At 48.0% G+C, this 14,280-nt stretch overlaps 1 protein-coding gene across 1 annotated transcript in view; it reads right to left on the minus strand.

Moving 5' to 3' along the window:
• LOC122939411 (BTB/POZ domain-containing protein KCTD19-like) overlaps window positions 1–14,151 on the minus strand; it is a 70,670-nt gene extending 56,519 nt beyond the window's left edge. Inside the window, exons 1-4 of the mRNA XM_044295480.1 lie at window positions 14,128–14,151; window positions 11,356–11,649; window positions 3,662–3,815; window positions 3,360–3,551 (exon numbers count right to left, since the gene is read on the minus strand). Of these exons, the coding sequence (XP_044151415.1) occupies window positions 3,360–3,551; window positions 3,662–3,815; window positions 11,356–11,649; window positions 14,128–14,151 (664 nt within the window). The remainder of the gene's footprint in view (window positions 1–3,359; window positions 3,552–3,661; window positions 3,816–11,355; window positions 11,650–14,127) is intronic.
• Between the last annotated feature and the right edge of the window lie 129 nt (window positions 14,152–14,280).

The following is a 14,280-nucleotide window of genomic DNA, read 5'->3' on the forward strand; positions in this document are numbered from 1 at the left end:
CTGTCCGACTCCGAACACAAGTGACTGGGAGCTGAACTGCAGTAACCCAGCACAGCTACTTCACTTTGAATGGCGCTGTTCAAAATGATAGCTCCAGCAGGGAACAGATGATCGGTTGGGTTGCCAGGTGATGGACCTCACCGACCTCACCGATCCCATGCTGATAAACTATCCTGAGATCAGGTATTGATACCTAAAGTACATAAACATCTTTAATGGGGAAAAATCTTAAAGTGGTTGACCACTTTCTGATTATCGTTGACCAATGTGATTGTCAAATGATTATATGGCCCTTACTGATATAGCCTTTATTGAAATTCTGCACCATTTTCGATATTTCATAAGTTATGCCCCCTTGTTTACTAAATCTTTTGTGCTGTCCACATAGAGGTCCTGTCCTTAAGATTATCACTGACAGAGGGTCATGTGACCAGGAAAATCACCTCCATGCGATGCTTCCGCCATCCAAACACACTGCACCTGCACTAAACTCCTAACAGTGAAGTGCAGATGGCAGGTGCCATGTATTTGAAAGGAGGAGACATCACATGGAGGTGATTTCCCAGGTCATCAGCGGCCATTTTATGGACAGGACCTCTGTGTGGACAGCATAATAGACTTTGTAAACAAGGGGGCATTCCCAATATTCAAAATGGTGTAAAATTTCAACAAAGACTGTATTAGTACTACATTGGTCAACAATAACCAGAAAGTGGCCGACCCCATTAATGGATATAGACGCCTTCGACAAGAAAAAAAATTATTAGTTGAAAACTCCTTTAAAGGGAACCCGTCACCATAAAATGTAATGTAATCTGCAAGCAGCATGTTATAAAGCCGGAGGAGCTGGGAAGATTAATAACGAGATTTTTGTGAACTCACCTGTAAAATCTCTTTCTCGCGTAGTTCATTGGGGGACACAGACCGTGGGTATAGCTGCTTGCTGCCACTAGGAGGCGACACTAGGCTAAGAAGTGATAACTCCTCCCCTGCAGGCTATACCCCCTCCAGCCTGGAGAGAGCATATCAGTTTGTGCCCAAGCAATAGGAGTAGGAGAAAAAAATCAATAAGGAAAATACAGTAAACAACCAGTAAGTGACAACATCAGTCGGATGAACCAGAACTGAGGACCATACTGGCCCACCAACCGCCAATATGTGCGGCAAACAGAACACTGGGTGGGAGCTGTGTCCCCCAATGAACTACGCGAGAAAGAGATTTTACAGGTGAGTTCACAAAAATCTCGTTTTCTCGCTAGTATCATTGGGGGACACAGACCGTGGGACGTCCTAAAGCAGTCCACGGGGAGGGAAACAAATCACACGCCCCTGGGGAAAAAACGCCCTCAAGGATGCGTCATCCGCTGCAGTCTGCAAGATCTTGCTGCCTGGAGCAGCAACAGTTGATGTCTAGAAAAGCCCCCCGAAAACTCGGCGAACTTGCCGGAAGACCAAGACGCTGCCCTCTAGAAGCGATGTCTGGAGTAGATGAACCCTAGAAATGACGACCGCTGGTCGGCCAGGCCATCACTCCGCTACGAAGCAACCGACCGCCAGACATCCCAGGAAAAAAAGCATCCCGTTGGAAGACGCCAGCTATGACAAGGACCTCCAAGAAAAACAGGCAGAAAACCCATACAGCGGAACGCGCCAGATATGGACCAGCAAATCTCCGAGGCCAAAATGGATGGCAGATGGAGAGTCCGCCCTCAAAATACGAGGGAGAAAGAAGAGAAAACCATGTCCGAGATGACCCGGAAAGCGGCGACCTTCCGCCAGAAGAAAATTCTGGCAGAGCACTGCCTGATGCAAATGACAAAGGACAAATGGACGTACAATAAGAAGAAGTCCCAGAGGGGGGGCTTGTTTGTTCCTGAAACGCCTCCAGCGATCTACCGATCGTCGGGGCGAAGCCGGTTGTTGACCACAACTGTGGAAGCGGAACCAAAATCCAGGTTCGCAGGATCCTCCTCTGGTTAAAGGGAACCGGTAATGGAAAAACCCCATAATTGACATATATGGACTTCCGGGCAGGGACCAAGATAAGAGAATACTCTCCATCCTCCTACGACACTAAGCTAAAAACTGATATGCTCTCTCCAGGCTGGAGGGGGTATAGCCTGCAGGGGAGGAGTTATCACTTCTTAGCCTAGTGTCGCCTCCTAGTGGCAGCAAGCAGCTATACCCACGGTCTGTGTCCCCCAATGATACTAGCGAGAAATATAGTTTTAAAGAAATAGATGGTGTATAAGCTGTATTTCATGCAACTAAATTCCTGCTCATCCTGGGCTTTGAAGTCAAGGAGGCGGTCCCATCAGCGATTGAAAGCCTTCTCCCTATGACTGCGTATACAGAGGTAGCTGTCAATTACTGATAGGACCGCCTTCCTGACTTCAAAGCACAGAATGAGCAAACAAGTTTTACTGAATATTTACCCATAAAACTACAAATCAATCTGCTCAGCTCCTCCCTCTCTAAAACATGCTGCCTGCAGCTCAGACACCATGTTCAACTTGACAGGTTCTCTATAAAGGACACCTTTAACATGGAAATGCACTGTAATCTTTATTCATGTTCAGACCCTCCTAATATGTGATTCTTCCCCATTGAACTGCCTTGTGTGCACTTTTCTCCTGTGTCTATGGAGCCCTGCTTGTAGGCTTTCCTCCTCTCCACACTCTGATCTGCCATGTACAACATCCTCCCCTCCCCACTGTTATCTGTAAGGGCTCTTTCACACGAGCGGATGCCGTGCGTGGAATCCGCTGCGTGAAAGACAGCCAGGCCCCGTTCTGGACAGAAGAGACACGGAGCATTAACATGATTGATAATGCTCCGTGCCTCTCTGTGACCTTTTTACTACAAAATCACAATGAGATAAAGTTGTCACCGTAATTTTGTAGTAAAAAGATCACAGAGAGGGACAGAGCATTATCAATCTGCTGCCCAGAGCGGGGCTTGGCTGTCTTTCACGCAGCGCATTCCACGCACGGCATCTACTCCTGTGAAAGAGCCCTAAAACTGAAAGCAGACATAACCACAGGCCACGAAAAGGCCCCTAAACAAAGAAATGGGTGGGAGACGTGTCCCCTCGTAAACAGATTTTACGGTAAGTACAAAAATCAAGTTTTCTCGTGCTAAGATCTAAGTCAGAGCACTGCCAAATATGTAAAGGAATTAAAAACATTTTATGAAAACTATATAGAATGTTACTAAATTTTGCATTTAGGAATCAAATAAACAATAAAAAAAATATCTGCGAGGGTGTTCATAGCTATAAAGAAAATATCCAATTGGTTAAAAGAGAAAACATTTTACGATTTGCTTTGACACAATTTTTGCATTTCCATATTTCTAACCTATGAATCGGAATTCCTGACATCCACATTCAATCAAAGCAAAATTCTCAGCGAACCACAGCAAGTTATCATCTGTGAGCAGTCCAGGGTATTTCTCCAGCATATCAATGGGAAGGAAACAGTAAGGAACATCTTGCAGGACGTCAAGAAAAGGATTGTGTAAGAGTCCAAGGGGGGCTTTGTCTTGATTGCCTGAAAGATAATATGTAGACACCTAATAAAAAATAAAAAGGAGCAGCCATGAAATATCATATTGTAGGGTGCAGGTAACAAACCCCATATATGAGAGGTTCAATCATCACCTGGGAAAAGGGAACTTTTTAGAGGCAGCTCACAGAGTCTGCTGCTACATTTACGAGTTTTCCAGTAGTTAATGGCTGCTTTCTCAGTGACAGACATGTCTGGTTTTGTCTGCATGCGCTGTTGAGGTTCCTCATCTTTTAACTTTTCTAGGGCCTGTTAATGAGAACCAAATGGTGATTACTAAGTGGAATGACAGACATGAGACGGACAGAAAAAAAAAGCTCAATATGCACAGAAAACTAAATTTTTGCACTTACCGTAAAATCAGTTTATTGCGGGACACAGACTTGACCATGGGTATAGCTGTTGCTGCTAGGAGGCGGACACTAAGCACACAAAGTGTAAGCTCCTCCCTCTTCAGCTATACCCTTCCTACAGGGACTAAGATAAATCAGTTAGTGCAAAAGCAGTAGAAGAAGCAAGACAAACCCAGAACCTTTTCAGGCCTGTATGCCCGAAAAGGCCCCTAAACAAACAAATGGGTGGGAGCTGTGTCCCCCAATGAACGGAAGTGAAACAGATTTTACAGTAAGTACAAAAATCTAGTTTTCTCATCCGTACCCTCTTCTCGGCCCCTCTGGAATCACGAACAGGGAATCTGTCCACTGGAAAGATGCCGTCTTGGACAGATACACCCGAACGGCTGGTACCAAATCCAGGGTATTGAGCAACTGCTCCCGAGGATGAGACGGGTCCAGACAAAATGAAGGGAGAATAATCTCATTTAGATGGAATGCTGACACCACCTTCGGCGAATGGGGACCGGACCAGGCCGCAACAAGGGGAGAACCTGAAGATGGGAGAGCCGATAGCTTCTCCGGAGGCAAGAACACCATGGCCTGACATGTGTCCAGTACTATGCCCAGATAAGTCAACCTCTGCGCTGAATAAAGACAAGACATCTGCCTGTTAAGGATCCATCCGAAGCGCTCCAGGGTGTCCAGAACAATGCTCAAGCTGTCTGCTGTCCCCCGGAACGACAGACCCTTCACCAGGATGTCGTCTAAGTAAGGGTTCGCCACAATCCCCCTGCCATGGAGCAGGGCCATGACTGCCGCCAGAACTTTCGTAAAGACCCTGGGAGCCGTGGCCAGGCCAAACGGAAGGGCTACAAACTGGTAGTGAAACGGACCAACTACGAACCGGAGAAACTTCTACTGACGCAGATGGGCACGTGAAGATAAGCGTCCTTGATGTCTATCGAGGACAGGTACTCACCCGGTTCCATGGACGCAATGACCGACCTCATGGACTCCATCCGGAAGCTGCGGACGCGAAGGAAACAGTTGAGCACCTTGAGGTCCAGAACGGAACGGACCGTCCCCTCTTATTTGGGAATCACAAAGAGAGTGGAGTAAAACCCCTGAAAACGGTCTTGCGCACGAACTGAAACAATCACACCTTACTGCAGCAGCGTGCGAATTGCCAGAAAAAAAGACTCTATGGCTGCGGGAGAGCCCGGATGAGACTACCGGAAAAAAAAGGGACGGAGGAGAGGACTTGAAATCCAGCTTGTAGCCCTCTGCAATGACCTCCCTCACCCATGCGGCCGAGACGTGAGTCAGCCAGACCTGCCAAAACAAATTAATCCGGCCGCCCACCCAAACGGAGGGCGCCGGGAGCTGCCTGTCATGCAGCGGAGCTGCACGTCATGCAGCGGAGCTCTTAGGGTTAAAAGGACTTGGAGCCCTGTTGACGGGAACACCAGAAAGGGCGAGGCTTGAAGAAAGGTTTGCACTTCTGATCCGTGGCCAACTTGTCAGACGCCCTCTTGGGGCTGGAAAAACTCAGAAAGGGGCGAAAAAAAGGTTTCTGCTTTTTTTACCCATTATACCGCCCCATGTTCTGTGGTAAATGGGTGCTCTTACCACCTGTAGCGTCCGAAATGATCTCATCCGGGCACTTACCAAAAAGTCTTCTGCCGGTAAAGGGGAGGGCCGTCCCGTCAGGGTGCGCTTTGAAGCAGTATTTTCCGCCCAGCCAGAGAGCCATAGGGTACGGCGAATAGCCACCAACAGGGCTGACGAACGAGCCTGGCTGCGTCCAAAGAAGCTTCACAAATATACGCACTGGCATGAAAGAGCTGCATCGCCTTGCTCACCCAAGTAGAGGCAAACACCGACTGCAGCGCAGTGCCCACTGCTTCAAAGGCAGATTTTGCAAACTCTTTCAGTTTCTTATCTCTGATATCAGAGAAAGAACCCCCATCCGCCATTGGCAAGGTAGTATGTTTAGCCAAGCGGGAAACTGGCGGGTCCACTATACGTTAAGCCGACCATTTCTTAGTCAAATCCTCCGGAAAAGGATAAAAGATGTTCAAGCGTTTTGGCAACATGAAATGTCTATCAGGGAAATTCCACTCCTTGGAGAGAGAGGAATCAAACTCCTGGTGGCTGGGGAAACACTTGTGCGAATGACGGGACTTCCTAAAGGAAACACCCGCGCTGGCAGATGACAGTGCTGGATCCTGCATCGTCTCAATAACTGCCGTAAATAAATTGTCCACCAAGGAGAACAGTTTGGACGACTGATCTCCGGTGAGACAACATACTCATCTGACCCTTTCTCCTCGGAACATGCCTCTTCAGCTGAGGACACGTCGGAGTGAGACTCTCTAGTAGGAGAAGGAGAGGCTGAGGAAACGGGAGACACAGACACCCTTTTGGGTGAGGATGTTCTGGCCCCTTTTGTGGGACGGCCGCGATGGGCACGCTCCCCATGATCCCCAGAGTCGGACCGGTCAGAGGACTGCCTTGCTGACAAACGCCCCAAGATCTCCACAATTACCTTGCTGGTATTAAAGACATCCAATTAACGTTTATGCTGTGTACGAAGTGGCTGTGTCCGCTATTCATTTATGAATAATAAAGAAGAGCTTTTAGAGGATCGCCATTGCCTCCGAGACCTTCCTTTCCAAAGTTACTTGCAGCCTGCTACGGGGACACACCCCTAGGGCCTCTGGAGCCGGGATCACATATTCAACCAGGAAGGTGAGCTGGACTAAGTTTTCCTATATTGGAGACATCCTGTCCCACCCTAGACAGGGAACGGGCCCATTCCGGTTCTACAATAGGCTGGGCAGCAGGAACCATCGGGTCCGGGGCTGAGCCACTTGATGGTAGAGCCGCACACGCAAAGCAGAGGGAGTCCGACTGAGGGGATGGAAACTTTGCACGACACGATACACTGGCAAAATGATGCTCCGGCGGAACCGCCGGCTTCAGGCATAATGACAACCCTGCGTCTAATTGAGGAAGGTTAGGCCCTGTAAGAAGGGACAAACAGCACTTACCCAGCCTGTGTCCTTCCAAGCCGCCAAACCAGCTCGTCAGTATCCCACCAGCGTCCCTCCCTCTGCTCAGCTGCCGGCGTGGGAGCGAGGAAACCACAGGCCCGCCCCCAAAATGACGTCGGCCCTCAGCACCAGCCCTCCATCTCTGGCATCCACCCCCCTCCCCAAAACCAGCACACAACGCCTCCGGCACACACGCCCGCTTCCCTGGCCAAACCCAGACGCCGGCCGGGGAAAAATAAGCCATGGGGGGAAAAGGGGCCCTGCTCCGTCTCCCGCACCAAAGCGGGGCCTAAATTAACAATGGCCCCGGCGCGCCGAAACAGCGATTTCTTAAACAGATGAGCTGCGATGTGTGGCGGCAGTGCAGGAGCGGCATGATGTGCCACTGAGCCCTGCATGTTCTTTTCCCTGTAAAACGGACGCCCCAATGCTCCCCAACTCGACTACAGGGCAGACCTGGGTAGATTAAAGCTGTGAGCAGTGCTCCTAGCAGGAGCATGTAGAGGCATGTAGAGTCCATCCGTTCACCTTTTCTGCGTCACACAAAGACACGGTGGTTGGAACCAAAGATCTCAAATTTGGACTCATCAGACCAAAGCACAGATTTCCACTGGTCTAATGTCCATTCCTTGTGTTCTTTAGCCCAAACAAGTCTCTTCTGCTTGTTGCCTGTCCTTAGCAGTGGTTTCCTAGCAAATATTCTACCATGAAGGCCTGATTCACACAGTCTCCTCTTAACAGAGTTCTAGCAGCAGACACATCTCGAGAACAACTGTGTGGAATTGACCTGGTCTCTAATCTGAGCTGCTGTTAACCTGCGATTTCTGAGGCTGGTGACTCGGATGAACTTATCCTCTGCAGCAGAGGTGACTCTTGGTCTTCCTTTCCTGGGGCGGTCCGCATGTGAGCCAGTTTCTTTGTAGCGCTTGATGGTTTTTGTGACTGCACTAATGATGGCCACTCGTTTTTCTCTACTTAGCTGCTTTTTTCTAGCCATAATACAAATTCTAACAGTCTATTCAGTAGGACTATCAGCTGTGTATCCACCTGACTTCTCCACAACACAACTGATTGTCCCAACCCCATTTATAATGCAAGAAATCCCACTTATTAAACCTGACAGGGCACAACTGTGAAGTGAAAACCATTTCAGGTGACTACCTCTTGAAGCTCATCAAGAGAATGCCAAGAGTGTGCAAAACAGTAATCAAAGCAAAAGGTGGCTACTTTGAAGAACCTAGAATATGACATATTTTCAGTTGTTTCACACTTTTTTGTTATGTATATAATTCCACATGTGTTAATTCATAGTTTTGATGCCTTCAGTGTGAATCTACAATTTTTATAGTCATGAAAATAAAGAAAACTCTTTGAATGAGAAGGTGTGTCCAAACTTTTGGTCTGTACTGTGTATATATATATATATGTGTGTACGGTGTCTTCTGCCCCCCTGGCTCCAGCCGGGTCACCACCTTCGGTGTGCGGCCCCCTTGGGGAGGGACGCTACACTAGAACAGAGGGGACTTGCGGTGGACCCGAAAGCTGGCGAAAAACAGAGGTTTTGAGGGAACCTCTGGTCCTCCTTTGCTTCTGGAGAACGGGAAGGAGCAGGGGGTTTGGGGGACCCCCTGGACTCCCGTGTGGGAGTTCAGGCCGTTTTAAGGACTGCCTAAAACTCCCCCTAGAAAAAAAGGAAAAACAAAAAACCAGCAGACCTGCAACGCAGGGAGGTCTGCCTCCTCCAGACGTTAAGCTAAAAACTGATGTAGCTTAGTCCCTGTAAGAAGGGTATAGCTAAAGAGGGAGGAGCTTACACTTTGTGTGCTTAGTGTCCGCCTCCTAGCGGCAACAGCTATACCCATTGTCAGGACTCGAACCCGTGGCCAGTCATGTCCCGGGCGGTAGCTCTACCCACTAGGCTACTGTCTCTCCTTGGACTATTCTCTAGCTAACTTCTAACTACCTCTCTTGTCCTTGCCTTGACCTGCTGATTATTCCAATCTCTTGCAACTGCTACTTCCCTATAAAACCCAGCCCTTTGCTGGTTATTGTGCCTCCAAGCCTGTAGCAAGCTACCTCTCTGCTCCTCCACCAATATTGCTGAGTTACCATCGTTGCCAACCCAGACCGTTTGACCTTGCTTATTTGCCGCCTGCATTGACTCACTGCTTACCACTGACCACGCCTCCGTCTACTCCTGCTGTTACCTCGCTGCCATCTCTGCTGCCGACCCGGACTGATCGACCACGCTACCTGCCTCTGTGGGCCTCTGCCACTGGACTCCATACTTCCAGCTCGGGTGTCCTCTGATTCAGGTGAGCCTCGATTGACACTACCACCCTTAACACCCATGGTCAAGTCTGTGTCCCTCAATGATACAGATGAGAAATGTTGTTTAGTAACTCTAGTAAACATGAGAAAGCATTAACAGTCATGACAAAGATAATCAAAACCTCTATTCTCATCAAACAGTAAACTGCTCTGTTCAAGGAGAACAGGGTATAGTTACAAACAGGACTCTGGAGCTGGAACAAAAATACTTTTGGCTTGTTTGTGCGTCCATGTGTAATGAATGGGTGAGAGGAGAAAGCAGCTGGCTTATCTCCCTGGTAACAAAAGGATCATGAGTTGACTTCAACATGCCCGATCCTTATCTCACCAACAGCTGATGTCAGGGGCCACCATACACATTAAAGGGGTATTCCCTTTTGGGACACCAATGGCATAGAGCTAGGATATTCCATCAATGTCAAACAGGTGTGGGTCCCACCTCTGGGACCTGATCCTATCTCCAGAACAGGACACCTGAAGTGATCAGACAGCAGCCTTGCATGCACAGCCATCCTTCATTCACCGCTATGGGAATCAACAAAAAAGGTTTAAGATATGAATGCAGAATAGGGATCAAACCTGCAATGTGTGAGTAAGGTCTAAACCAGTGATGGCGAACCTTTTACAGACAGAGTGCCCAAACTGCAACATAAACCCACTTATTTATCACAAAGTGCCAACACAGCAATTTACCTTGAATACTACAGTCCAGTATAGTATATCTTCCATGTACTTTATCATTTATCTACAATAGCCTGCCTACATTCCATGTGCTGCCTGTGCTGTTCATAGTGCACCCTGCACCGATGACTGACAGGAGAAGTCTAAGGCATATTGGTACACCATAGACTTTTTCCAGGGTGCGGGTGCCCACAGAGAGGGCTCTGAGTGCCACCTCTGGCACCCGTGCCATAGGTTCGCCATCACTGGTCTAAACCCTTCAGATCAATGTTGCCAGTCATAAGTTCATTTGACTGGCAGCCATTACTCTCAATCCCTAATACACATGCACTCTTGGTTTAGCCAAACATGCACGTGTTGTCAATGGGAAGCAGGGAGCTTACCACCTCCAGATCAGAAAGCAATGGAACACTTAGGGTGGCCATACACATTAATGTTGCCAAAACCTGCCAATTTTTGTTGAGAAAGCCTGGCCAACCAATGTGTATGGTGGTGTAAACTCTCTCCTGATGGTAGCTGTCTTAGGAGAGAAGGGCAGGTATGATGAATTTCAATTGATGTAGGGTCTACATAAGTCATGATAAACCCTTTTACACTAGGGCTCATCTTTACTAGTCTATTTCATGAAAAATAATGCACCAGGGAAACAACACATCACAGGCTTATTCTTATAGCTTTCTAGATTCTTTAAAAGGACATTTGTCATCAAACAAAGGGCCGTGTCGTATGCATAATTGCCTGGCAAGGGCCTCTTGATCAATCAGAATCTCAGAGAGGGCTCACATACTGGTAGCTTCCATCGGCATGGACTTACCTCTGAAAAGTCTAAACAAACAGACCTGTTTGTGGGGCCTTCTGTAATAGCTTATTAGAAAATAGCACAAGAAATGAGAGGATCAAGAGGTCTTTTGGTGAGTGCAAGTGACCAGTGGGACACCCACCAATCATGAGGATGGGGGTCCTGAGTGCCCCCATGCACATACTGCTCCATTCATCTCAATGGGACTGCTGCAGATAAGCCAAGTACGGCACTCGCCAATCTCCAGCCGTCCCATACAGTTGAATGTAGTGGCAGTGAGCATGCTCCACTGGGGCTTAATTTATCTGGAGGGAAGGAGGGACACAGGACCCCAGCTCTCGTTACACATTACCATCCCAGTGCTTGGACACCCATGGATCAAGCACTTATGCCCTCTGCACAAGAGATGGGATAAGTTTTTTAGGTCTTGTGGTAAACAGGCTAGTTAAGCTGTGCCCATATCATTGGATTAAAGGCAGATTTGCTGTTTTGCACATAGAAAAGTTGGTTGCTAACCCCAACAGGGGCTGTTCTAATATTAACAAGCCTAGTGAACATGTAAAGTGATGGAGCGATACCTCACACACCTCCGTCATTGACTGAAGACCTACTGCTTTGGTTTGTTCATACAAAACATCTATATCGACCAGAAACGATGATGAGAGCTGCGATGTGAGCAGGAATTGATGAACGTGTCTGAACACAAAGCCGTCGTGGTCCAGAAAAATCCTTCTACTATCAGTTGGAGTCAAGCAGCAGACCTCTCGCCACAGAACAGATTCCCGGAAGCGAGCAAGTGCCATGGTGGGGATGGAGAACACCCAGCCGCCAACATCAAGATGGAAGAAGTCAGAGAGACCCAGTGCTGGCTCCGAGTCATCCTGCAAAAAGGGCAAGGAGATTTCTATATACATTTAAGCAGGTTTCATGATTATAAGGGTCCATTCACACGTCCTGTTTTTTTTCCATCCTGAAAAACGGTCCGTTTTTTGCGGATCCGTTGTTCCTGAAAATGTTTCCGTATGTCATCCGTTTTTTGCGGATCCATTGACTTTGTATTGTACCAGGATCCGATTTTTCAGGACAAGAATAGGACATGTTTTATATTTAAACGGACATGCGGAACGGAACAACGGAAACGGACAGCACACATTGTGCTGTCCGATTTTTTTCCAGGACCCATTGAAAATGAATGGGTCCAGATCTGGTCCTGATCTGTTCCTGAAAAAACGGAACAGATCAGGAAAGAAAAAACGGACGTGTGAATGGACCCTTAGGGTCCATTCACACGTCCGTTTTTTCTTTCCTGATCTGTTCCGTTTTTTGCGGAACAGATCAGGACCAGATCTGGACCCATTCATTTTCAATGGGTCCTGGAAAAAATCGGACAGCACAATGTGTGCTGTCCGTTTCCGTTGTTCCGTTCCGCATGTCCGTTTAAATATAAAACATGTCCTATTCTTTTCCGCAAAATTCGGATCCTGGTACAATACAAAGTCAATGGATCCGCAAAAAACGGAAGACATTCGGATGTCATTCCGTATGTCATCCGTTTTATGCGGAATCCGTTCCTGGAAACACATAACAAATTTTATTTTTTTCAATTTTTTTTCAAAGAAATCCAAACAACTTTATTTGATTATTGAAATTTATACATGTTTCCGGATCCGCAAAAAACGGATGACATGCGGAAACATTTTCAGGAACAACGGATCCGCCAAAAACGGACCGAAAATCGGGATATAGGAAAATACTGAAGTGTGAATGTAGCCTAACTCTGGATACCTTCTGTGCTACCCAGAATGTGTCTCCTACGCAATGCCTAATGTCACATGCAGTGGGTCGGCTGCTATGTCTCTTATGATGGCGGCAGTATGCCGTACTGTGACAGGCCAAGACATCTATGCCCAGTTTACCTTACACAGGGGGAGGGGCAGCTCCAGACGGTTTTTCGGAAATGGTTTGAGCTACTTTACCCAGTTTACCTGACACATTTCAGATGGCTGTACCAGGTTCACATGACACACACAGAGGTGTTTGGAAATTGGCTGGTTTATCTGACTCTGGAAGTGGTTGTACACATTTTAACTGATGCTTCAGAAGGCAGTTCCCAGTTTATCTTACACACATATGAGGGATGGCTATGCCCAGGTTACCGCACACTCTGGAGCGTGGGGATGGCTATGCCAAGGTTACCTCACACATTGGAGAGTGGGGATAGCTATGTCCAGGTTACCTCACTAATTGGAGGGCAGAGATGGCTATGTACAGGTTACCTCACACGTTGGAGGGCAGGGATGGCTATGTACAGGTTACCTCACACATTGGAGGGCAGGGATGGCTATGTACAGGTTACCTCACACATTGGAGGGCGGGGATGGCTATGTCCAGGTTATATAACACGTTGGAGGGCGGGGATGGCTATGTCCAGGTTATATAACACGTTGGAGGGCGGGGATGGCTATGCCCAGGTTATATAACACGTTGGAGGGCGGGGATGGCTATGCCCAGGTTATATAACACGTTGGAGGGCGGGGATGGCTATGTCCAGGTTATATAACACGTTGGAGGGCGGGGATGGCTATGTCCAGGTTATCTAACACGTTGGAGGGCGGGGATGGCTATGCCCAGGTTACCCCACAATTTGGTGAGCGGGGATAGCTATGTCCAGGTTACATCACAAATTGGAGGGCAGAGATAGCTATGTCCAAGTTGCCTCATACGTTGGAGGGTGGGGGTGACTATGTCCAGGTTTCCTCACAAATTAGGGGGGCGGAGATTGCTTTGCCTAGTTTCCTTGACATTTGAGAGACGGCTGTGCCCAGATTATCTGACACACTGGGGGGAGATGTTCCTAGTTTACCTGGCAGCCCTAGATGCCGCAGTTGCATCTAGTAGGTTCAATGGCCTGACATTTCCGGAGGGTGGGGGGATGTCTACTGGAGGAGGCAAGGATGCCCGGTTTACCTAATGTTTCTTGAGGGAAGGTTATGTGGCAGTGCCCAGTTTACCTCTTGTTTCTTGGGGGAAGGTTATGAGGCAGTGCCCGGTTTACCTCATGTTTTCTGAGGGAGGGTTTTGAGGCAGTGCCCAGTTTACTTCACGATTCCTGGGGGAAAGGCTGTTATAAGGCAGTGTCCGTTTTGTCCCTTGTTCTGACCCACTCATTTTTGGTAACACATGATGTAAGGGCTGTCTGGCTTTCAGCTTTTCACATGACACCATTACGTATACTGGAGATTTTGACTCCGTTTTAAGTCTATTCAGATGATTTCGGTGCTGACAAATAACTATTACTGCTTTTACACAAACACATATGAAGTAATAACTGGGAATGACGTCATGAACACCGCCGTTACCGCCAGCAGCTCGGTCCCCGCCATCCTTAGCGCTCGCTGACAAACACCTGAAAAATCGCCTCAGAAAACCTCTCGCGCTTCCCGCCACCAATCCCTGAGCGTTACCCCGCCCACTCTCTCCATGCCAACAGCATCAATCACGGTGACTATGGA

This window comes from Bufo gargarizans, chromosome 5, assembly GCF_014858855.1.
Source record: "Bufo gargarizans isolate SCDJY-AF-19 chromosome 5, ASM1485885v1, whole genome shotgun sequence".
Lineage (NCBI taxonomy): Eukaryota > Metazoa > Chordata > Amphibia > Anura > Bufonidae > Bufo > Bufo gargarizans.